Below are 26,960 nucleotides of genomic sequence, written 5' to 3'. Positions count from 1 at the left end.
ATGAGAAATGGCAGGAGAAGTAGAACTGGGGAACAAAGAAATGGTGGACAAACTGAATAGGTACTCTGTGTCAGCCTTCATCGTGGAAGACACCAGCAGGATGCCATAAATTCGAGAGTGGCGGGGCAGAAATGAGTGCAGTCGCTAATACTAAAGAGAAGGTGCTTGGCAAGCTGAAAGGTCTAAAGGTACATTAGTCATTTGGACCAGATGGATTATACCTCAGGTTTCTGAAACGGGTAGATAAAGAAATTGTGGAGGCATTAATCATGATATTTCCCGAATCACCAGAGCCAGGAACGGTTCCAGAGGACCGGAACACCAAAAATGTCATGCACTCTTTAAAGAAGGACGAGGCAAAATAAAGGAAATTATAGGCTGATTAGCCTGATTTCTGCGGTTGGTCAGATTTTAGAGTCTATTATTAAAGATGAGGTTTCTGGATACTTGGAAACTCATGATAAAAATATGTTGAAGTCAGCATAGTGTCATTAAGGGGAGATTTTGCCTAACAAATCTGTTAGAATTCTTTAAGGAAGTCACAGACAGGATAGAGAAAAGAGAGTTAGAGGACACTTACTTGGATTTTCAGAAGGCTTTTGACAAGGTGCCACACATGAGGCTGCTAAACATCTTAGGAGTCCATGGTATTACAGAAAGATACTATCATGCACAGAAGATTGACTGATGGGCAGTAGACAAAGAATGTGAATGAAGGGGCCCTTTTCTGATTGCTGCAGTTGACTAGTGGTATTCTGCAGTTGTCAGCGTTGCTTCACTACTTTTCATGTTATACAGTATGTTAATGATCTGGATGATGGAATTGATAGCTTTATGGCCATGTCTGTGGATCATACATAGATAGGTGGAGGGGTAGGCAGCAGGTTTGTAGCAGGGGCTACAAAGAGACAGATGAAATACGGCATAGGGAAGTGTATGTATTGTTAGAAGGAATAGAAGTGTAAACTGTTTTCTTAAGGGGAAGAAAATTCATAAATTGGAGGTGCAAAGGGACTGGATATCCTAGTGCAGGACTCCTGAAATGTTAACTTGCAGGTTGGAGTCGATAATAAGGAAGGCAAATTCAACATTAGCATTCATTTCAAGATAACTAGAATATAAAAGCTGAGGCTTGATAAGTATTGATCAGATCATATTTGCAGTAATGTGAACAGCCTTAGGTCCCATATAAGACCACAAAACCATAAGATATAGGATCAGAATTAAGCCATTTGGCCAATAAAGTCTGCTCCGCCATCTCATCAATTGGCTGATCCAATTTTCCTCTCAGCCCCAATCTCCAGTCTTCTCCCCATATCCCTTCATGCCCTGACCATTCACAAATCGATAAACCTCTAGCTTAAAAATACATAAAGACCTGGCCTCCACAGCTGCTTGTGACAAAGAATTCCACAGATTCACCGCTCTAGGGCTAAAGATATTCCTCCTCATCTCCGTTCTAAGAGGAACCCTCTCTCTTCTAAGACTGTGTCCTCTGGTATTAGACTCTCCCCCCATAGGAAACATCCTCTCCACATCCATTCTATCAAGGCCTTTCATCATTCGATAGGTTTCAATGAGGTCTCCTCTCATTCTTCTGAATTCTAGTGAATACATGTCGAAAGCCATTCAATCCTGGGTTCAGTTCTGTGAGTCTCCTTTGAACCCCCACCAGTTTCAGCACATCTTTTCTCAAAACTGATCACCAGTGCTCTATTAAGTCTCAACATTCCATCCTTGTTTTTATATTCTTGTTCTCTTGAAAATGTATGCTAACATCGTGTTTGCCCTCTTTACCAGACACTCAACCTGCAAATGAACCTTTAGGGAATATTGCACAAGGACTCCCAAGTCCCTTTTGCATCAATAGCCAACCCTTTAATTTCTTCTACCAAAATGCATAACCATACACTTCCTGACATTGTATTCCATCTGCCATTTATTTGCCCATTCTCCTAATCTGTCTAAATCCTTTTGTAGTCTCTCTACTTCCTCAAAACTACCCGGCTCTCCACCTATCTTCAATTTCTCTGTAAACTTTACAACAAAGCTATCAATTCCATCAACCAAATCATTGACATATAACATAAAAAGAATCGGTCCCAACACAGAGCCCTGTGGAACACCACTAGTCACCGGCAGCCAACCAGAAAATGCTCTCTTTATTCCCACTCTTTGCCTCCTGCCAATCAACCATACTTTATCCATGCTAGAATCCTTCTTGTAATACCATGGGCTTGAAGCTTGTTAAGCAGCCTCATGTGTAGCACCTTTTCAAAGGCCTTCTGAAAATCCAAGTACACAATTTCAACCAATTTTCCTTTGCCTATCCTGCTTGTTGTTTCTTGAAAGAATTCCAACAGATTTGTCAGGCAAGATTTCCCTTGAGGAAACCATGCTGATTACGACCTATTTAATCATATGCCTCCAAGTACCCTGAGACTTCACCCTTGATAATTGACTCCAACATCTTTCCAACCCCTGAAGTCAGACTAACTGGCTTATAGCTTCTTTTCATCTGACTCTTCCCCTTCTTGAAGAGTGGAATGACGATTGCAATTTTCCAGTCTTCTGGAACCATTCCAGAATCCAGTGATTCTTGAAAGATCATTACTAATGCCTCCATAATCTCTTCTGCCAGCTCTTTCAGAACCCTGGAGTATACACCATCTAGTCCAGGTAACTTATCTACCTTCAGACCTTTTAGTTTGCCGAGAATCTTCTCTCTAGTAATGGTAATTTCACATACTTCATGACCTCTGACACCTGTAATTTCCACCATACAGCTAGTATCTTCCACAGTGAAGACTGATGCAAAATACTTATGAGGTTCGTCCGCCACTTCGCTGTCCTCCATTTCTACCTCTCCAGCATCGTTTTCCAGCAGTCTGATACCCACTCTTACCTCTCTTTTATGCTTTATGTATCTGAAGAAACTTCTGGTGTCCTCTTTAATATTATTAACCAGCTTAATTTTGTATTCCATCTTTCCCTTCTTAATTACTTTTTTAGTTGCCTTCTGTTGGTTTTTGAAACTTCCTAAACCTCTGACTTCCCACTAATTTTTACTCTATTATATGCCTTCTCTTTTGCTTTTATGCTGGCTTTGACTTCTCGTTAGAGACAATTGTGTCATCTTACCTTTAGAATACTTCTTCCTCTTTGGGGATGTATATATCCTCTGCCTTCCGAATTGCTTCCACAAATTTCAGCCATTGCTGCTCTGCCGTCATCCCTGTCAGTGTTCCTTTCCAATCAATTCTGGCCAACTCCTTTCTCATGCCTCTGTAATTCCCTTTACTCCACTATAATACTGATACACCTGACTTTAGCTTCTCCTTCTCAAATGTCAGCATGAATTCAATCATATTATGATCACTTTCCCCTAAGAGTTCTTTTACCTTTAGCCCTGTAATCAATTCCAGTTCATTACACAACACACAGTGCAGAAAATTTGATCCCCTAGTGGGCTTAACCACCAGCTGCTCTAAAAAAAATCTTGTAGGTACTCTAGAAATTCTCCCTCTTGGAATCCAGCACTAACTTGATTTTCCCTGCATATTGAAATCCCCCATCACTATTGTAACATTGCCTTTTTGGCACGCATTTTCTATCTCCCATTGCAATTTGTAGACCTCACCCTTACTGCTGTTTGGGGGGGGGGGTCTGTATGCAACTCCCATTAAGGTCTTTTTACCTTTGCAGTTCCTCAGCTCTATCAACACCCTCTGACCTTATGTCACCTCTCTCTAATGATTTGTTTTCATTTTTTACTAACAGAGCAGAGCTCCCTCTGCTTTTCTGCCTGTCCTTTCGATATACTGTGTATCCTTGGACATTAAGCTCCCAGCTATAATCTTCTTTCAGCCATGATTCAGTGATGCCTACAACATTATACCTGCCAATCTGCAACTGTCCTGCAAGTTCATCTACCATATCTCTATATACTGCTCACATTCAAATACAACACCTTCAGTCCTGTATTCACCCTTTTATGTTGCAACTCAGCCTGCTGACTGCAATTTTGCCCTATCAACAGCTCTCTTCACGACACATTGTCTCTACTTGTAAACCAGCTACCTCATCTTCAGCACTGCCAGCTGCCTTCCCTACGATACTTCTTGCATTGAAAGATACGCAGCTCAGTCATCCTCCACCTTTTAATTCCTGACTTTGTATGTAGGCTTACCAATATTGACCTCCACAATCTCTCCACTAACTGTTCTGGTACTCTGGTTCCCATCCCGCTGTAACACTAGTTTAAACCACACCGTGAACATTAACAAACCTTCCCATTAGGATATTCATCCCCCTCCAGTTCATGTGCAAACCTTCCCTTCTGTACAGGTCCCACCTTTCCTGGAAAGGAGCCCAATGATCCAAAAATCTTATGCCCTTCTTCCTACACTGATTCCTTATCCACGTATTAAACTGTATAATCTTCCTAGTTCTGGTCTCATCGGCATGTGGCATAGGTAGCAATCCTGAGATCACAACCCTTGAGGTCCTGCTCTTTAACTTAGCACCTAACTCCCTGAAATCTCAGTGCAGAATCTCGTCACTCATCCTGCCCATGTCATTGGTACTTACATGGACCACACCTTTTGGCTGTTCCTCCCAATTAAGAATGTTGGGGACACTATCTGAGATGCCCTGGACCCTGGCATTTGGGAGGCAGCATACCATCTGGGAATCTCATTCTTGCCCACAGCCAGTCCATTCCCCTAATTAACAAATCCCCTATCATCATAATGTGCTTCCTCTCCCCCTTTCCCTTCTGAGTCACAGAGGCAGACCTTATGCCTGAGACCTGACCACTGTGACCTTCCTCTGTCTGGTTAACCTCTGCCCCCCAAACAGTATGCAAAGTGATATCCCTGTTGTTGAGGGGGCAGCCACAGGGATATTCTGCACTGGCTTCTTAATCCCTTTCCCCTTCCTGACTGTCATCCAGTCTTCTGTGTCCTGCTCCTTGAGTGTAACCACCTTTCTATGTGTCCAATCTAAAACTCCCTCAGCCTCCCAAATGATCCAGATTTCATCCAGTTCCAGCTCCAACTCCTTAACGCGGATTGTTAGAAACTGCAGCTGGATGAACTTCATGCAGATGTAGTCAGGAACACTGGAGGTCTCCCTGCCTTCCCAGATCCTGCAAAAGGAGCATTCAACTATCTTGCCTGGCATCTCTACTGTCCTAGCTGAGCAGATATAAAGAAGGGAAGGAAAAGAAACCTTAATCCAGAGCTTTTCTTCTGCTTTCTCTGACTGAATCCTCTCTTCACCGGAGCCTCAAAAAGCTAAGGCCTCAGGGTGATCACTCTGACTCTGTCCTCTGCGATGATGACCACTCTGACTCTGTCCTCTGCGATGATGACCGCTGCGCTTGCCACTGCCTTCCTTTAATTTGCTCTTCCTACTCAATTCCAAATGCCAATGGGTCACTGGTCAAAGCTCTTTTTCATAAGTTGCTGCGAAACTCTGCCTTTAAATTCTTAATCGCCATCCCGATTAAAATGCAGCTCTCTAATGCACTCCCTGCCGTGAACTGTCCAACTCAGAGGAAACTGATGCTTTTAAATCTTGAACACATTCCTGACTGAAAGGTAGCTCTTTTTACACACGGCCTCTCGCTGATTGGTTGCTCTTTAACTCAGACAAACTGCCGCGAATCTTTGCCTTTAAAATCTTGATCGCCGTCCTGACTAAAAGGCAGCTCTATAACACATTCCCTGCCATGGATTGCCCAACTCTAAGGAAGGACTTTGAAGAGGGCCCGGGGAGGTTTACATGAATGATCCTGGATATGGAAGGGTTAACATATGAGCATTTTAATGCTTTTGTCCTGTCCTCGCTGAAGTTTAGAAGGGGGAATCTCATTGAAATCTATTGAATATTGAAAGGCCTGGATAGAGTGGATGTGGATTTTTCCAAAAGTTGGAGAACCTAAGATTAGAGGACACAGCCTTAGAATAAAAGGATTCTCCTTTAGAAATGAAATGAGACAGAAGTTCTTTAATAAGAGGGAGGTGTAACTGTGGAATTTATTGCTACAGACGACCGTGGAGGCCATGTCATTGAGTATATTTAAAACAGAAGTTGATAGGCTCTTGATTCATATGGCCATCAAAGGTTACGGGGAGAAGGCAGATGAATGGGGTTGAGAGGGAAAATGAATCAGACATACAGTACTGTGTAAGAGTTTTACGCACATATATATTGCAAGGGTGCTTAAGACTTTTACATAGTATTGTATTTGTCAATGTGCAGTGGGGAGCAAGTTTGTAAACCTGGTGGGAGCAAAGGATGTTGGGGATGCTGGAGGAACTCAGCAAAGTGAGGCAGCATCTATGGAGAGGAGTAAAGAGATGATGTTGGCTGAGACCCTTCATCACGAAATTAGGAGGGCAGATGCCAGAATAAGAAGGTATTCTGGGGTAGAATCTAGCCTGCTGGAGAGAGAGGTCAAAAACACAAAGGTACTAGTGCATGATGTGATATCACTGATCATGGACAGATCCAAAATGGGAAGGATGACATTTCAGTTAGAATCCACATGGAATAAGTCAGAGCTGAAGATACCCACCGGGGAAAGGGATGGAGTGATGGAAGTGAGACTTAGTGGATACTTGTTCAAAAACTGAAAGGGAAACAGAAACCAAGACTGAACGAGGTAAGAGAGACAGATGTTAATCCTGTCACAGAGAACAGAATTTCTCCAAGGTGTCTGTTTCAGGAGGAGTGGCATGGAAATAGACAAAAATAAATGAATAAGTAACAATTCAAAAGAGAGATTCAGCAGATGTTGGAAAATGGAAAGCATTTGAAATATTCAGCAGCCTGGGTTGTGTCTGAGGTCTGAGGAAAGGTCGTCACTGAAACATGAACTGTTTTTCTCTCTTTTTAAATTGCTGCCCAACTAGATGAGTATTTTTAGCATTTTCTGTTTTACATTATATTCAGATTTACTGACAATACTTAAATTCCATTACGATGATACAACAGTCTGGACATTTCACAATGGACTGCTTACTAATTTGCTGCTTCACATCATACCTACGTAGAAGGGGAGTTAAATTGCGAGTCACTGCCATCAATCAATATTAACTTCATGTAGGTCTTCCGGAAACCTGATCCCAACAAGTGGACATTAAAGAAAAAGCAGTACTTCTGCTCCTACCTCGACACTCTTTCCGTCTTTTTATATTTTTGTGTAATCTCTTCGTGAAGTGCCTCTCCGTTCTCAGGGCCGGCTTTTGATATTTTCTTCTCAGTGCGCTCCACAATTTCTTCCTTCCATACCTGGCTTTTCTGTGGGGTGGGGTCCAAACAAAGATCATTGTTTGTGAAACTATTTCCAAAAAAGTACAAGCATTTAAAAGTCAAATTCATTGCCAAACATTGCAAGGAGTTACCTCCATGTAGTAAAGACAGTGCAAAATTGGATATTAAGCAAGGGAGCTGTTATTTCATCGAGAATACAGTAAGGGAACAGCCATCTCACTACAGAAGGGGAAGTATTCCCTGAAGGCAAATTGTCGCTGGACTGATAATCTATTCCAACCACCCCACCCCAGTATCTCTTTTCAATTCATATCACATTGTATTTGGCTCATAAATTTCATAGGTGCTATAATACTGTATGTTTGTAAATGCCGTGTGGCTGAGATGCCGGAGTAGATTGTCATGAGCACCGCTCCTTGAGAGTTGACACCACATTATGGTTTCATAACATTAAAAATTAACCAGTCAGGTGCAGCCTGTGCACACAGATGCTTGTGGTGATCTCACTATGACTTATGTATGCTGACTACCAATTAGCCTTGGATTCTAGTGATATGAAGACACCCCTTATCTTTTCCACCTCGTGGGTTTAGGCAAATCAGGAGGCATTGTTGATATCTTGCTACACTGAAATGCAATGTATGCGTTTAGGTTTTAATATTCACGTTTACAAATCAATGAGTTTTGTCTTAAACCTTCCCTGTGAGGAATGAGGGATTCTGCTTTGGCTCTTCTACCTGTAATTGACCCGCTCTTGACATGGTTGGAGTTGCGGGCAGCTCCTCCGATGGTGCGAGGAAGCCGAAGCAGAAAGAGGCATCTCCTGCCCCTAGAAGTAGCTGCTCTCCTTTCGTAATCTACCCTCTTGTGACTTCTCATAGCTATATATAATATATAATATATAATAAAACAAAATGGCGACTTTGATAGTAAATGTCCCTTGAACTTTGATTAAGAACAATGCTTAATAGCAGAGAAGTGACTCATCTTCAGGACTGTGAGTACTGAATAAAACCAGGACAGGATTTTCTTACTGGATTGTGACTTTGCCAACTGAATATAGTCTATCACAGCGTGCAGTCAATTTCGTGCTGGATTAGCAGTTATTCATACCGGGATACTAACTCTGTAGCCCATTCATTTAATAGTGTTCTCTGGAGACTGAAGTTAATGGACTGTATTACATTAACAATAATGGAGTTGAGATTAAAGAAGTTAATTAGAATTTCTGTGCATTGATGGGTCTTTCACATCATATCTGCTCACTGAAGAATGGGCAGGTGAGCAAGTTATTGAGCAAGAGAGAGAGAGTGAGCTGGAGCTGGAATGAGCGGGCAGCAGGCAATAGCAAGGGCGAGATAGTGCAAGCAAACAAGCATAAATGAACAAGAGACGATGAGTGAGAGCATGCATAAGTGAGAGCCAGTGTGGGTAAGAAAGAGAGAGAGAGTACTCAAGCAAGTGTGAGTGAATGGGGCAGACTGCAAGCAAGAGTTTGAGTACTATTACAGTTTAATACTATTATAATATACTGTTAGAGTTCAATACTATTAAAATTAACATGTAAAATGAAATGGTCAATTCAGTTTTTCAACCATGCCATTCTATAATACTCAATCACATATATGAAAATGTGAAAGCAAAACAAAAGTTTAAATGAGTTAAGTAACGGCTATATTTCTTTAGCCAGAGGGTGCTGTACCTGTGAAATTCATTGCCGCAGACAGCTCTGAAGACTAAGTCACTGAGGAATTTAAAGCAGAGGTTGATAGGTTCTTGATCAGTCAGGGGATCAAAGGTAACGGGGAAAGGGCAGGAGAATAGGATTGAGAAAGATAACAAATCCGCCATGATGGAGTGGTGGAGCAGACACAATGGGCCGAATGGCCAAATTCTGCTCCTATGCCTTATTTCTTGTAAGCTTTCCAAAGCCAAGATGTTTGTTTTAAGTTATTTTTCTCGTTACTTTGTGCATAATTTTCACCTGTAGTTAATATTTCCAGTTGCAGTCGAGCTTCTACTCGATGTATCACTGGTCTCCCAGTCTCCGCCTGCCACCTCCTAGCATCAATCTGCTTGCATTCTCAACAACTTGCTTCAGAAAAAGCAGCTCCCAATACATAAGGCAGAAAGAGTTAAAAAGACTGAATATCTATAATGCAAAATCTTGTTACACTGTCAGGGCATCTTCATGTGCATCACAGCCCAAGAATTACTTTCAAAGTGTAGTCACTGTTAGTTTGTTAGCATGTAGAGCAGCTAGGTGGGCAAAGAAATTTCCTACAAGCAATTAAACTCTTCGTTGTTGATAGAACATTAGCCATGACTTTGGAAGAACTATTCATGGACTGATTTCTCTTATGCTGCTTGAGGAGATTTACCAGGATGCTGCCTGGTTTAGAGAGTATGCATTATGATCAGAGATTAAGGGAGCTAGGGCTTTACTCTCTGGAGAGAAGGAGGATGAGAGGAGACATGATAGGGATGTACAAGATAATAAGAGAAATAGATAGAGTGGATAGCCAGTGCCTCTTCCCCAGGTCACCACTGCTCAATACAAGAGGACATGGCTTTAAGGTAAGGGGTGGGAAGTTCAAGGAGGATATTAGAGGAAGGTTTTTTACTCAGAGAGTGGTTGGTGCTTGGAATGCACTGCCTGAGTCAGTGGTGGAGGGAGATTCACTAGTGAAGTTTAAGAGACTACTAGACAGATATATGGAGGAATTTAAGGTGGGGGCTTTTATGGGAGGCAGGGTTTGAGGGTCGGCACAACATTGTGGGCCGAAGGGCCTGTACTGTGCTGTACTACTCTATGTTCTATGTATGTTTGAGCTGATCTTATTTACTTTGCTCGGGATTCTATGTATATATCCATTTTTAAAGTCCTGGGATTTGGCATGTTTTTGGGTAAAACAGATGGTCACAAACGCACAGCTTACCTTACACTCTGCTCAGGTCCCATAAGCGGACAGAAGAAAAGCTAAGCAAATGCAAAACACACGGGAGATTTTGCGGCCATCTGTTTTCTACCACCTCTCAAGGTGAATTCCTACCCCACATTTTCAACCTTGGAAACTCAGCAAAGTTCCAAAGCAAACTTTAAATAAATTGATGGATACAAGTACAGAAATTAATTTACAGCACCAACTCAGGGCTCGATTTCAATTCTGCCCAGACAGAGGAGATAAACATCTTCTCTCTTGCTGCCCATGAATGGTTGTGAGTGAGTTCTTTAACATTAATCTAATCAGCTGTGGGTACGGTTCTGAAGTACAAACTGCCTAGTATTTGGCACTGAATATGGTAGTCTGCAGACAGTGGAAATATCTCATCATGGCACCACCACCAAACACTGAGCTGATGTTTTAAGGAAAACATAGGGGAGAGAATCAAGGAAAAGGTGCTGAGGTCAAAGCTTCTTTAAGTTAAACTGTAATTAGTTGGTTTAATGAGAGCATGTTGAAGTAAGTTTTCTTGGGGGAGTCTCACTGGAGCACAATGGCACTGAAGGGCAGAGATTAAGGGGTCCTACATGGTTTTTCACACCCGCTAATTTTAAAAGGTGGAAAACAGATAAATGTAGGCAATCTGTGTTGGATTGCTGAGCTAATAAATTGCAGCCATAGAGTCGTAGAGTAACACGGCATGAAAACAAAGCACGCCAAGCTAAACCCCTCCAATCCATATCCAAAGGTCTTTTAAACATTTAAACAAAATTTCCTATCCTGATACCTGCCTGTGTTGAAGTAGAAATAAGGTTATGCAGTAAGAAGTTGAGGGTAGGGGATCAGATGGTGGTTTGCATTCTGTCTGCTCACTATTACCTTTTCCATTTGGTATGGCTTTTCAAATTTTTCTTCTACTATCTCCTCCTTTTCCACCTCTGGTTCCGGCTCTGGCTCTGGCTCGGGCTCTGGCTCTGGTTCCGGTTCTGGTTCAGGTTCTGGTTCAGGTTCTGGCTCCAGCTCTGGCTCAGGCTCTGGTTCAGGCTCAGGCTCCGGCTCCGGTTCCGGTTCAGGCTCAGGCTCAGGCTCCGGTTCAGGCTCCGGCTCTTGCCGCCACTCATTTCGCTGGCTGGTCTCCTCCTCCACCTCCTCTCTCTCATTTCTTCGGTTTTCTTTCAAAATGTCTCTAGATTCTCTAGTTGTTGGGTCATATGCACTTTGGCGCTCCATCGCCTCTTGAAGACGCTTCTGACGTCGCTCTTCCCGCTTCTGCAACCTCTCTGCCATCTCATCGTCATCATCCATTATGTTCTGAGCTCTTGAAACTTTGGTCTCTTCTTCTATTGCACTAGATGAGAAGAAGATTTATTCCAATCAGATCTTACATTCCACATGCATTCAAAATTATTTCATAGAAAAACCATTCTATATTGGCTTATGCTCCCAGTAGCACAGACTCCCAATGAAAATTCCCATTTAGATATTATCTCTTGAGTATACATCCCCTCATTTAGGCACAATACCTTATCATAATGTGAAACTGAAAGGATCTTAACTTAATTAAAATCATACACAGTGGTGATAGAAATTTTGTGTACGCCATAGAATTTTCTCTATTTCTGCATAAATATAACCTAAAATATGATGAAATCTTCACATAAGTCCTCAAGCTAGATAAATAGAACTCAATTAAATAAATAACTCAAAAACATTATATTTGTTCATTTATTTATTGAGAAAAACAGTCCAATATTTCAGGTATTTGTTGGAAGAAGTATGTGAATCTTCTACAAAAGCTCTTTGGAGTCAGGTGTTCTAATCAATGAGATGAGACTGGAGGTGTGGGTTGTAGAGGTGCCCTGCCCTATAAAAAAGACACACAAAGTCACATTACTGACAGAGCCTGCTCTTCTCAAGAAATATCTGTTTATGTGCACCATGCCTCAATCAAAACAACTTTCAGAGGACCTTAAAGAAGAATTGTTGAGATGCATGAAGCTGGAAAAGGCTACAAAAGCATTTCTAAAGAGATGAGTGTACATCAGCTCATAGTAAAAGAAATTGTCTACAAATGGAGGAAACTCAGTACTGTTGCTACTCTCCCAAGGAGTGGGCATGCTGCAAAGATCACATCAAGAGCGCAATGTGGAATGCTGAAGGAGGTGAAAAAGAACCCAAGGCCTGCAGAGATCTCTAGAATTTGCTGAAGTCTCTATTCATGTGTCCACTCAACAAGGATGATCTTCATGGAAGGACACTATGGAGGTAACCACTGCTCTCCAAAAAAAACATTGCTGCACATCGCAAGTTTGCAAGAGACCACCTGGATATTCTACAATGCTTCTGGGACAATAGTCTGTGGACAGATGAGACAAACGTTGAACTTTTGGCAAATGCACATTGCTCTGTTTGGAGGAAAAGGGACACTGCACACCAACACCAAAACCTCATCCCAACTGTGAAGCATGGTGGAAGAAACATCACGGTTTGGGACTGCTTTGCTACCTCAGGGCCTGGACAGCTTGCAATTGTTGAGGGAACAATGAGCTGAAAATTGTATCAAGACATTTGAGAATGTTATGGTAGCAGTCTGTCACCTGAAGCTTAATAGAAGTTGGACAATGCAACAAGCCAATGATCCAAAAGACAAGAGCAAATCAACAACAGAATGGTTTAAGAAGAAGAAAATTTGTGTTTTGGAATGGCTGAGTTAAAGTCCTGACCTCAATCCTATAGGAATGCTGTGGAATGACCTGAAGCCAGCAGTTCATGTAAGGAAGCCCACCAACATCCCAGAGTTAAAGAAGTTTTGTAAAGAGGAATGGCCTAAAATTCTGCCAAGCTGATGTGCAGGACTCATCAACAGTTACCATAAACACTTGGTTGAAGTTATTGCTGTACAACGGGTTCACACCAGTTACTGAAAGCAAAGGTTCACATACTTTTTCTTACAAATACATGCAATATTGGATGATTTTTCTCAATAAATAAATGAACAGGCATAATGTTTCTGTGTTATTTATTTAATTGGGTTCTCTTTATCTAGTTTTAGGACCTACATGATGATCTGATCTGATTCCAGGTCATATTTATGCACAAATAGAGAAAATTCTACAGGGTTCACAAACTTTCTAGCACCACTGTAAGTCCTTGGAGTGGTCTTGAGTGTATTGCACACTCATAATAGACTTGATAGTGGCCTCCACAAAAACACAAGAAAATAGGAGCACTAGAAACGACCAGACTCCCCCAAGCCTGCCCCACCATTCAATATGATCTTGACTGATGTACTATACACTGGCCTCAATTCCTTTTCTGTTCCAGTTCCCCATAATGATAAAATTCCTAGGTCTTTCAAATATTTATCCACTTCTATCTTGAATATTCCTCGGGATCCAGCCTCCATCACCCTTGGGGACAGAGAATTCCAGAGATTCACTACTTCCTGAGAGAAGAAATTTCGACACACTTCATTTTAATGATCAGTTCCTCATCTTGTAACATGAATCTCCTATTTCAAAATAGTTCAATGTCTATCCCAGGGTTTCTCAGCGGGGTTCTGCGAGAGGTCATGATTAAAAAAAAATTGTTTTTTGAACTTCACAGAATGCGTGATGCTAGCACTCGCAGTGGTGGGCAGTGCCCGAGTAGCCCCATTAGCAATCTCAGCCCAGTATGGCAGTGCGCAGTTAGATCGTATTTATTTGGTTGAGTCCATTCTCAGTTTTTGAAGTGAGATCGAGGAGGCTGTTGGTAATTGTTGAGCACTGTATTGCACAGGGGGAGGACGGTAAGCTGATACTAAGCTTAACTACCTGTATTTTTCAAGAAAGGATGGCAAAAATTCATTCTCTACTCAAAAGAGCATTGACAATTAATTTTGGATTTATTATATCTACAAGTTACTGATCACACTAACATATCATGAGCTGTAGGTATAACACTTTCTACGCAGGGATTCCCTGAGGCCTGAAAATTATTTCAAGGGTTCCTCCAGGGTAAAAAGGTTGAGAAAGGCTGTTCTATCCTGTCAAGGCTCCTTAGGAACTTATATGTTTGAATAAGATCATAAATCATTTTTCTAAATTCTAACAAGTACAGACCCAAATCAAGTAGTCACTTTTGAAAGAACAACTCTGCCATTCCAGCAATGAGCCTAGTGAATCTCCTTTAGACTATGTACAGTGCTACCTTATTCTTTTTTTTGGGTAAGGGGACCAAAACTGAAACTGTGCACAGTATTACATGTGTGCACTCATGAACACCCTTTACAACTCGAACAAAACTTCCTCATTTTTTAAACTTCAACCCAATTGCCAGAATTTTGTTTGCTATCCTAAGCACTTGTTGGAGCTGCCTGCAAATTGCATGAACTGCACTGGAACACCGAGATTAATTACTCTGTACTTCACCCACTTACAGCCTCTCACCAGTTAGATAACTATCAGCCTTTTGATTCATCTTACCAAGTGCAGGACTATCGAGGGTCTCGGCCCGAAACATCGACTGTACCTCTTCCTGGAGATGCTGCCTGGCCTGCTGCGTTCACCAGCAACCTTGATGTGTGTTGTGTGACATTCCATTTGACATGTTTTTTGCCCAAGTACTATATTTATATCTCCTTACGGAATCAAAGTACTTTCATCCCAACATGCCCATCCACCTGTTTTTGTATTATTGGCACATTTGGAAATGTTACATTTTGTTTTCCGCTGTTGGTTGTGAGTGTAGGTAATGAGTAACCGATGGACATGAAGTGGTCTTTGGGCTATTCCACTAGTTCACTTGATTTACCTTACATTTTGCAAATGACATCATGTAGTCACAGAATTCTACACACAGAAACAGCTACTTTGGCCTACCAGACCAACAAGCAATCTACCTTGATATGGCCGTGCACCTACTGTCTGGCCGCACTGCACTTTCTCTGTAACTGTCACACCTTATTCTGCATTCTGTTATTGTTTTGCCTTGTTCTACCTCAAGGCATTGTGATAATGAAATGATCTGTCTGTTTGACAGGCGGAACAAAGTTTTTCCACTGTACCTTGGTACATTTGAAAATAATAACCCAGTTCACAGGTTTGTATCACTCTTACTAATTCTATTTTAGAGTACCAGGTTCCACCACTCATCTCCACATTGGGGGTAATTTACAGTGGCCAATAACTGACCAACTTTCATATCTTTGGGATATGAGAGGAACCAGAACAACTAAAGGAAACTCGTGGTCACAATGAAGACGTGTACACAGCTGTCGAGGTCACGATTGAATCTGGCTGCTGGAGCTGTGTGAATTGTACCATTGCACTGCCCACTTCATAAAATCAAATTAAACGTGTTCAACAAAAAATAGTTCAGAATTCATGGGCTATAAATTTAATAATAAGGAAATGTTAGAAGTACTCAGCAGATCAATCAAAATCTATGGTGAGATAAATAGTTAACACTTCCCATCAATGAGGTAAAGCAGTGTTTTCACCTTCTTCGCGAAGGCTTTGCAAACTTACCACTTAAATCCTTAATCTTGGCCAAGGATTTTTTTTTTAAAACAGCATGGTTTATGCTCTCACTAAAGGTTGCTCCCAGGTTTCACGTTAAGTGGTGGACTCTTTCTCAGTAATGGAGACCATGCCAGAAACCTTATTGTATCAGAAATGAGCCCAAGACCAGGAAAGTGACTGAGGGGTTTCAGGGAGAGAATGGGAATGCTGGAAGGAAATCCTGTGATCCATTATTAAACCTATGATTTATGCTTCATGAGTGATTATCTTCCTTGATCACATCACAATCTTTAATTTTGTTTACTGAGTGAATCCAATCCAGTAATGATAACCATCCATCCTGTAGTCAATAAATCTAAAACTGGCGTAATATCTTTATCTATAAAGTGGTAAAAATGTTAAACTTTTACCCCATGGAGGTAATGGTAGAGACAGAGGTAGATAATACATCATGGAGAAAGAAAGAGAAGAGAAGTAGCCAGTGTTGCTTTGGAAGAAGTTTATATGGACTAATGCTGTTACAGATCTTCCACCATAGAGTCCTTCTCCCATATGTTATTTTATGGCTGATTAGAGTGAACTCTCCAAACTCTGCTCAAGACAGTTCCTGACTTAGATGAAAAATGGACTGTTGGAGATACTCAGTGGGTCAGACAGTATCTGTGGAGGGAAACAGACAGTCAATGAAGGGCCTCGACCAGAAATGTCAACTGTCTATTTCCCACCACAGATGCAGTCCACCTTGCCAAATTTGTATGCTCCAGATTCCAACATATGCAGTCTCTTGTGTCACCTGGCTTGGATATTGTATCCTGCATCAGGCCCTATATTGAATGCAGTAGGGTAGGCTTTTCCTCTGCTTTGTAGGCAGTAGAGACTGCAGAGGAATTGAGATGAGGAGGCAATCATGCAGAGGTTGACCAATTTGGGTTGCTTTTCCTAGAGTGGCAGAGGCTGAAGGGAGACCTGATAGATATTTATAAGATTATGAGAGGCATAGATAGAATAGATAGCCAGTACTTTTTTCCCAAGGTTGAAATGTCTAATACTAGAAAGCAAGTTGTTCTACATAGAGAGTAATACATAACCAGTGTGGTGTTGGATGCAACTATGATAGAGGAAATTGAGAAAATCTTAGACCAGCACATGGATATGTAGAGAATGAAGGAATATAGACACTGTACAGGCAGAAGGAATTAGATTAGTTAAGCATTTAATTACTAGTTTCATTAGTCTCACACAGTATCATGTGGGGAAGGGCCTTTTCCTATGCTGTACTCCTCTATGTTCAATCTCTAAGCTCTAGGTGTGTATTCAAGGACCAGCTTGGGTAATGAATGACCAAATGGTAGGGGAGTAAGGAAGGACAAGAGGGGTGATCAAGCCAGACAGGTGAAGGGCCTAGTTTGGGAAGAAGATAGTTGAGCAGATAAGGTGGAAAGGACAGACTGAGACCAGGCACAGTAAGTGAGGTACACAAAGACAATCAGTCAGTATGTCGGATTTTGTCAGGGTTATTCTCAGTAACCTGTTGGCCTAAAGTGTGTAAATGCCATTTTCTAGCTTCTTCGGTTCTTCTGCCGAGGTTACAAAGCCTAGTGGGGAAGCTCCTGAAGACGTTTATATCCAGTGCATGGATTTATGAATGGGGCCATGAATAATACTAGAATAATAATAGTTTTGTCCTGTGTTAACACTGGCTAGTTTTATATGAGGGCTCAGACACAAGCTTCCTCCAGCTCTGACTCATATCCAAACACGTTCAAGGCCTTTTGAAGAACATGTTCCATTGACATGCTCAGAAAAACACAGCACAGCTTCCCTAATGACCAACCTGACATTAGAAGCTTTTAGCATCAACTCAACAGAATTGTGCAGATATTTAAATAACAATTAATGTTAGATTCATAGGCTTAACTCAGATTGAACCTCTTTGAAGGCAATGAAAAATAGATTGCCCATCAGCATTTATTTTACTTGTTTTATCTTTCATCAGTGCTAAACTCTACTTCTTCGACTACTGGTCATTTGTTCAAATTAAAATCTATTTCAACCACCAGAGTTTCTGATTGTTCCTGATGAGTGGGACTAAATGGATTTATGTCCATTTATGGCTTGTCATGGAGCAAAGTGACTGTTAATTCAAGAATTTCAGATCAGGGCTTTACCAAGTTGTGGGTCACAGCATGCTATTCAGTGACTTAATATAAAACCAATGTTTTTATTGGCAGCAATGAGGTCTTTAAGTGGACTTGTGACAATTAGATGGACACAAAACATACTTTTAAATAATCCAGCATCATTACCATTATATTTCTGGACCCCATGTACCTTGCTTTAACAGAAAAGCTATTATGGATGATCTCATTTCATTCAATTTTCACTAACAGTCGAGCCTTTTGTGTTTAGGCAGCTTGGCTCAGCTCTGCCTGTACCATTTAATGGAAATTCTACTTTTGAACATGTCGACCCTCCATTTTACTAGTGAATCCATCTAAACTAACCTAGGGTATGGGATCTGATGAATTACCAATACCTATCCTCCTTTAACACACAGTATTCCAGTGACATGTTGGGCATGTGGCCAAGTGGTTAAGGTGTTCGTCTAGTGATCTGAAGGTCACTAGTTCAAGCCTCAGCTGTGGCAGTGTGTTTGTGCCCTTGAGCAAGGCACTTAATCACACATTGCTCTAGTCTGTGCGAGGAGTAGTGCCCCACACAGACTTCCAATCTGCGCCTTGTAAGGCATGAAAATGCCCGACACAGGCCTCTCATGGTCTGAGTCGACGTTCCCTCCCTCGATGTTCCCTCCCATTCCAGTGACCCAAAGTGGAACTTGAACTCAAAAACTTCAATGAAAAAAAAGTTAAATATCTACCTCTGCTAAATTAAGAAATCCATCAGTATATATGAATGAATGAATTAAAAATTAGCCTGGTGTCCAGATTACTTTCTACTTGCATTACTAACAATAAGCAAGCTTCAAGTAGCTTTGTTTTTTTTGGTGTGGTGTCACCTGCAGCAATCCATTCAACTTCTCTGTGCTTCATAACATTAGATTCTCTAGCTACAGTGGAAAAAGAAAATGTTTGAACCATCCCACTTCCCATGAATACTCTGGTGGATTTTCAGTTTTTCCCTTTGATCTGCCTGGTGGGTAGGCAGAATGTTTGTAATCGACACTTACAATGTATTGGAAGGATTAAAGGCGTTTGTTCTCTGATATGCAGCTGGAAGAATATATCCATCCAATGTTGTGCTACCTCTTCTAAACACAAAGGCAAGTTGGAAATCAAAATCTGTGGATGCTGAAAATCTTAACAAAAGCACACGGGGAATCTAGGATCTGAAACACAAATTCTATTTCCCATTCTGTGGGTGCTGACTAACCTTGCTGAGTGTTTGCAGTATTTTCTGCTTATGTTTCTTGAGAATGAATGAATAGGGTTGAGAAGGAATATCTCTATCCAGAGGCTGCTGGATCTGTTAGCTTCATTGCCACAGATGGCTAAGTCACTGAGATAGTAAAAGCAGAAGTCGATAGGTTCTTGATTAGTAAGGATGTCAAAGATTATGGGGAGAAGGCAGGAGAATGGGGAAGAGGAGATAATAATCAGACATCAGAGAACGCAGAGCAGACTTGATGGACTGAATGGCCTAATTCTGCTTCTGTGTCTAATGCTAATTTCAGCTCGGCACTACTCTCCCTCCGTTGTTTTACTAAATATGACTGTACCTTTACCAGTGAAGAGTCTATGCTCTGGAAACCAGCCCTGAAACTCTGTTGCTGTTCAGCTCCCTAAGCTTCTGCTCATACCACCTCACTTCCTTAATTCCCCCGTTTTTCGATGAGGTTTGAACTACGCTTTTAGCCTCTCTGATGTTCAAGGATCTGAGGCCCGATGAAGCCATCTCTGATGCTTTGAGGAAAAGGCTAGGAAACTAGAGATAATAGAGGAATAGCTTAGAGGTGAGATGAAGATACTCCCATGAAGCATAAATACTGGCCTAGACTGATTTGACTGAACGGTTTATAGTATATATTATTACAAATAATCTATGTATAAACATACAGATTATTTGTAATAAATAATTTTGGGGGTGTATCAGTGACTACTGAGTGCATGTTCATGGTCTTCTGCTGTAGACAACTGATTTCAAGGTTCAATGTGTTGAGAATTCAGCAATGCTTTTTCTGCATGCCACTGTTGTAACACGTGTTTATTTGAGTTTGGTCTGAACAACAACTGAACCTTTTGAACATGCCTGCATGGTGTAAATACAGTTCACATCTATTTATAAATCTGAAAAGTCTGCAGGTGCTGGAAATCCAGAGTTACACACACAAAATGCTGGAGGAACTTTATAGGTCAGGCAACATCCGTATTACTACCCCCCACCCCCCACTGTTTGTAGCAAATAATCTATAATGGTAAGATTAGAATCTGATTCTTGTTAAATTGAATCTGTTATTTTATTTCATTTATCCTTTTTTTTCCCCAGGAGACCTGGGCATTATTTCAAGACCAACATTTGTCGCCCATCTTTAATTGCCCCTGACCAGTGTACTTGGTAGTCCACTTCAGAGGACCTTTAAGGGTTAATCACATTGTGGTGGACTTGGGATCACATACAGGCCAGGCTCGGTAAGGACATTAGTAAATCACATGGGACTTTACAACAATCTGAACAATCTGACATCATTACCAAGACCAATTTCTTTTTGTTTTCGAACATTCCAGATTTGTAGGTCAATTCTTTAAAACCACATTTCCGGAGCAAATCTTTGCTTGGGAGAGAACAAGACCAAAGCAATTGGGACCTCAATGTTATTTCTGCAATGCTGACTTATTCTCTAGCGTAATAAGGCCTTGGGATGGAAAGCAGCATTGCTGAGCTATATTTAAAAGGAATGACAAAGGTCAAAAGTGTTTCATTCCTGAACACATCACACATCCAGATGACTAAGTGGGAAACTTAAGCATACAGCTCTTTGGCATAGTGTGTCTAGGTGAGAAATAGGAGCAACAAACTGCTCCCTACTCCCCAACCATGCCATGCCATCATGAGCACATGGCCACAGTCACCATAAGGGAAATGTTGGAGGTGGATTGGGTAGGTGATGAGAAGAAAGGCCAACTTCATCATCAAGACTGCAGTTATTGGACCCTTAAAGGGCGGAGGAAATGTGGGAGACCAAAGAAAACTTGGCACCGTACCACAGAGGCAGAAAAGGGGACCCGGAACCATACTTGGGGCACAATACAGAAGATGGCCAAAGACAAAGATGGAGGACCTTCACTGCTGCCCTAAATGCCAGCGGCGTAACAGGCAGTAACTAACTGAACAGGAGATGTGTCTACTGTGAGCCCCCAGTCAGGGACTCTGTGGAAAAAAAAAGGAAACTGGTAAAAGGTAAAGGACAACCACTGTGCAAATCCAGAAAAGGCTGTTACAGCAGTGAGAAAAATAGAGGGGAGGGAGCTTCGTGCCTTCAGTATCTGGCCACCCCACCTCGATCATCTACTCATACTGAGTCTGTGGCAGTGAGCTTTGTTGTGAGGTGTGGGCTCAGCACACTGGTAGAGATTGCAGCACCAGTCTGTGCACTACACTATGTAGGCAGGGTACAATAGGTTATGGGACAGCCAGCAGTGTTGTGTGAAGCAGGGTGAGTGACAAAATCAGAGGGTGGCAAAAACAGAGAGCATAATACTGCTGAAGCAGTCACAGCTCTTCCCCAGTCAGCTGTGAGCTTTGTATCTTGTTGTTTTGCAAGATTTAGGCAGATTTTCATTAGACCTTTAATAGGTAAATGTTTGTCAGCAAACACAGACAGGACTACTGTGCACCAGATGAAATAATTAGTCACCTGCAGGCCCCGGTCAGTCTGGATTGACCACAACATCTCCTCCACAATCACCATCAGCACAGGTGAACCACAAAGCTGTGTGCTTAGCCCTCTGCTCTACTTGCTTTACACTATAACTGTGAGACTAAGTATAGCTCCAAAGCCATATTTAGGTTTGCTGTTTACACCATGTTGTTGGCCAATTCAAAAATGGTGACAAATCAACATATAGGAGGAAGATTGAAAATCTGGATGAGTGGTGCCACAACAATAACCTCTCGCTCGATGTCAGCAAGACCAAGGAGCTGATTAGTTACTTCATGAAGAGGAAACTAGAAGTCCCCGAACAATTCTCATCAGAGGATCAGAGGTGGAGAAGGTCAGCAAGTTTATAATCCTCGGTGCTATCATTTCAAAAAATCTTTCTTGGAGCCAGCACTTAAGCGCAATTTTCAAGAGACTACGGCAGTGCCTTGATTTCCTTAGAAGTCTGCGAAGATTTGGCATGGCATCTAAAACTTTCATAGATGCACGGTGGAAAGCACACTGCCTGGGTGTATTCTGCCTTGGTATGGGGACGCCAATGCTCCTGAATGGAAAAGCTTGCAACTAAAGCCCTCCCCACCATCGAACACATCTACAAGGGGTGCTGTCGCAGGAAAGTAGCATCCATTATCAAGGACCCCCACCATTCAGGCCTTGCTCTCTTCTCATTGCTACCATCCGGAAGGTCCCCGCACCACCGGATCCAGGAACGGTTATTACCCCTCGACCATCAACGCTTGAACTCCTGAGCGGATGAGTTCATTCAACCACTATCCCCAACACTGAACTGATTCCACAAACTATGGACTCATGTTTAGAGGACCTGCAACTCATGTTCTCGACATTTATTGCTTACTTATTTATTATTAGCAGGTTGCTTCTTTTTCCTGTTTGTATTTGCACAGTTTGATGTTTTTTTGAACATTGATTGTTTGTCAGTATTTGATGTGTTCAGATTTTCATTGATTCTATTAATGGTAAGGGTCCATGGCATATAAAGGTTGGGAGCCCCTGTTCTAAGTACAACTTCAGGACAATGAAAAATACCGTGACTCAATTCAAGCCCCAGGTAAAGTGGTTCCATTTGAGGCATTTATACAATTCCATTTGTACAAAATTATCCACAAAGTAAACTGCAGTGATTGATAAATTTCCAGCTCAACACAGAAGTGGATCCTTTGGCCCAACTTGTACTTGTTACATACCTGTTAGGGTGCATTCTCCAGTTACCTTATAAGGTAACCATAGCCTTCAGCCAGGAGCAGATGTCATCAGGTGGTTCCCAACCTTCACCGAGTGTTTCGACCCTTCTATGCAGACTCTTCTCCCCACCCACACCAATCCCACTCATCCACATTAGAAAGGCAGTTAGAATCACTGAGGCTTCTCCTGAACGGTGGAGTGAAGACAGTGTGTAATCGATAACTGATAATAACCAATGAGCAGCAAAATCACACAAATCTGGAAGGTCTCCAACTTGTGCTGGCTTTGCCTTTCTCAGCCGGAAGTCACGTTGCCCTGCAGCCCTGATAAAAAAAAATCAGACGGCCCCTCTTGTTCACAAGTGCCTGAACATCAGAGACAGAGGATAAGGCCCAGATGTGCAGCCCGCAGTTGACACCTCTAAGTTTGTTCACCCAGAATTGTGAGCTAAAAAGTGGCCCTGCCAATGACACTCTCAAGGTGTGTTGTCATATTCCCACATGAGATTTATATGTGCAGCTTGAGGAAGGATTGTCTGAGCAGCACTAATTTCACAGTACTTCACAGTATCTCACCATAAATGGAAGTAATGGCATGAGGCTCAGGCACCATCTCAACACAAGCTCTTAAAGGAAAAGTACCAATTGTTCTCAACCACAACTGTTAGATTTATGCAACTTGCGGTGGTCAGAACTACGATGGTGAGCTTGACGTGGTCAGCCTACCTCTCAGGCACAGCCTTAGAAACCTGGTGGCAATCAACTGGTCACATCATGGTCTGGTACCCCAATTCAAATGTACAAGAACACAAGAAGCTGCAGAGAGTAGTGGATTCAACCCATATATCATGAGCACATCCCTCCCTACCATCAGTAGTGAGGCACTACCTCACAAAGGCAACACCTGTTAACAAGATGTGTTTTGTTTTTTATACAGGCTTCTTCCCCTTTCCTTTTCACATCCGATAAAGGGTCTCTGCCCTAAAACGTAGATTGTTAATTCTCCTCTATACAGTGGTGCTAGAAAGTTTGTGAACCCTGTAAAATTCTCTTTATTGCTGCATAAATGACCTAAAATGTGATCAGATCTTCATGCAAGTGCTAAAGCTAGATAAAGAGAACCCATTTAAATAAATGACACAAAAACATTATACTTGTTCGTTTATTTATTGAGAGGTGAGAGAGGATATCAGACTGCTAGAAAATGATACTGGAGAGATAGTAATGGGGCGGGGAGACCAAAAGTGGTGGACAAATCTAATAAGTACTTTACGCTAGTCTTCACTGTGGAAGACACTGCAGTATGCAAGAAAATTGAGAGTGTCAGGGGGCAGAAGTGGGAAGGTGCTTAGGAAGCTGCAGGATCTGAAGATAGATGAGTCACCTAGAGCAGACAGACTACACACCAAGGTTTTGAAAGAGGTAGCTGAAAAGATTGTGGAGGCTTTAATAGTGATCATTCAAGAATTACTAGATTCTGGAATGGTTGCAAACGACTGGAAAATTGCAAATGCCATTCCACTCTTTAAGCAAAAATAAGAGGACAGTTGCCCTGACCTCAGTGGTGGGGAAGATGTTGGTGTCCATTATTAAAGATGAGGTTTTGGAGTACTTGGAGGCACATACATGATAAAATAGACCAAAGTCGGCATGGTCTATTCTCATCTGTGGAATTCATTGCATAGATGGCTGTAGAGGCCAAGTCATTGGATATATTTTGAAATGATGGTTGATAGATTCTTGATTAGTAAGGTAGTCAAAAGTTACAGGGAGAAAGCAGGAGAATAGGGTTGAGAGGGATAATAAATCATCCGTAATAGAAGGGCAGAGCAGACTTGATGGGCTGAATGGCTTAATTCTGCTCCTATGTCTTATGGTCTTACGTGCCTGTGATGGGGCTTCAATTAAACTTTTCACTGCATTGATATATGAGTGTACTTATGCAATAAGCACAACTTTTTGACTCTTCAAGCGACCCACTCCAAGAAAAAGGCAAGCTGGAGCTGGATTGCCTGTGGAGAATGTTGCTGGGGCATTGACACTATGAGACCTCTAGGAACGGGTCCCAGTACCTGTAGAAGTTTAACAATATCATAAGTATAGTTGAGCTTGGTGAAGATGTCAGCAAATGCCATCTATCAACAGCCACATGAACATCAATACTACTTCAAGCAAACCACACACAAATAATACTTTAAGCCTGCAACAATTGTTTAAAATCGATTTCTATTAATCAGAACACTTCTCTCTCATTCATGACATGTCTCACTCTGTGATTACTTCGCCCACATCCAGATCTACATCTCACAGCTTACCAACTGGTTAGTTATTCAAACATAGCAGGCACATTATCCAAATATTATAAGGAGCTCAGTTTCATTTTCCCCTGATGTGGGCTCAGGGTCCAACCACACCCCAGGTCTATCTACCTGGATAAACCACGAACACTAGGGTTGTCTGCCTCAGAGGCCATGCCCAACGGAGACCCCTTCCCCAACAACCACACCCCCCCCCCCCCACCTCAACTCGGTGTCATCCTCCTTACAGGACTCCAGGTAGTCTCAACTCTACAGGTCTTGGCAGCTGGGCCGAACAAAAGCAAAAGATGACAACACTCCGAGAGCCCCGAGCGCTCACTCAGACACACGCAGACGTGGGCACATCATAGGCAGTGGGTTGTGCTTTTAAGCGGAGATCCACATTGCCATGCACGAGTCAACTAGAAACAGGCTAGGGGGACGGGATTGTTATGATGCCAGCTCCCTAGAGGGCAAGGTTGCACATATTCATTCTGCAGATGGCACATAGCAGTGGGCTGTCATTTAGACCAGAGCTCCTGCACATGCATGTCAAGATGGTGGTGGTTGTAGGGAGAGGGATGGAAGCTAACGAAAGCTCGTGAGACATCTACCAGTACACAGGTGACTCCAGCTCTAAACAAGTACAGGGCTTTTCACAGGTGTCATGGCAATGGTCACCAAGCTCCTGTGAGTGCTAATCCAGAATCAGGTTATTTTCACTGACAATTGTGATGAAATTTACTGCTTTGTGGCAATACAGAAAAATGACTATAAATTACAATCTATCAATAAATAAGTAATGCAAAAACAGGGCTAGTGAAGTAAAACCCATGGTTCGTGGACTGTTCAGACATCTGATGGTGAAGCGGTTTGTAAGCATTGAGTGTGGGTCTTCAGGTTCCTGTACCTCCTCCTCAATGGTAGTAATAGCATAGGGCATGCCCTGGATCGTGACAGTCCTTGATGATGGATGTTGCCTTCTTGAGGGAGGGTGGGGAGGGTTGAGCCCCATGATGGACCTGGCTGTGTTTACAATCCTGTGACCTGTTTTGATCCCGTGCACTGGAGCATCTATACCGGGTGGTGCTGTAACCAATCAGAATACTCTCCATGTTACATCTATAGAAATTTGCAAGGGCTGTTGTTAATATACTGAATTGCTTCAGACCTAGGGTTGCCAACTTTCTCACTCCCAAATAAGGGACAAAAGTAGCAGTCAAATACGGGACACTTGTGTTTACCCTGAGAAAGACTACCATGACCATGAAGCCTTGCGTGGGCACCTGTGTGCGCATGCGTGACGTGTACATGCATGTACATTTGTTTTCTACAAATTGGTTTTGGCTTAATCTTCCCGATTCTGATACACTGTACATACATTACTTCTACTTTATATAGGCTGTGTATTTATCATATCAATCCTGCTTTTACTATATGTTAGTGTTATTTTAGGTTTTATGTGTTATTTGGTATGATTTGTTAGGTTATTTTTTGGGTCTGGGAACGCTCAAAAATTTTTCCCATATAAATTAATGGTAATTGCTTCTGCGCTTTACACCATTTTGGCTTAAGAACAGTTTCATAGGAACGCTCTACCTTAGTGAGGGAAATACAGGACAAGGGTGGTCCTGTATGGGACAAACCAATTTAGCCCAATATGAGGGATGTCCTGGCTAATACGGGACAGTTGGCAACCCTACCCAGACCCCTCTGAAGGTGGCACACTAGGACACAGTGGCCTCTATGGAGCCAGCCAAAGGTGTTATTTCCTTTTTTAAATGTACTTTTTACAAGGACAAGATCCTGCTGGACATTAAGAACTTAAAGTACTG

General features: G+C 42.0%; 1 protein-coding gene across 10 annotated transcripts in view; it reads right to left on the bottom strand.

The window, feature by feature from the left end:
* LOC140186863 (non-muscle caldesmon-like) overlaps positions 1-26,960 on the bottom strand; it is a 239,519-nt gene that overhangs the window by 40,763 nt on the left and 171,796 nt on the right. For all 10 annotated transcript variants that reach the window (XM_072241556.1, XM_072241560.1, XM_072241551.1 and 7 more), the window contains 2 exons: positions 11,106-11,574; positions 7,178-7,308 (listed from right to left, as the gene is read on the bottom strand). In XM_072241556.1, coding sequence (XP_072097657.1) covers positions 7,178-7,308; positions 11,106-11,574 — 600 coding nt within the window. The remainder of the gene's footprint in view (positions 1-7,177; positions 7,309-11,105; positions 11,575-26,960) is intronic.

The sequence above is a fragment of the Mobula birostris genome, chromosome 23, assembly GCF_030028105.1.
Source record: "Mobula birostris isolate sMobBir1 chromosome 23, sMobBir1.hap1, whole genome shotgun sequence".
In the NCBI taxonomy this organism is placed as follows: domain Eukaryota; kingdom Metazoa; phylum Chordata; class Chondrichthyes; order Myliobatiformes; family Myliobatidae; genus Mobula; species Mobula birostris.
This window is presented reverse-complemented; position numbering and strand designations above follow the sequence as displayed.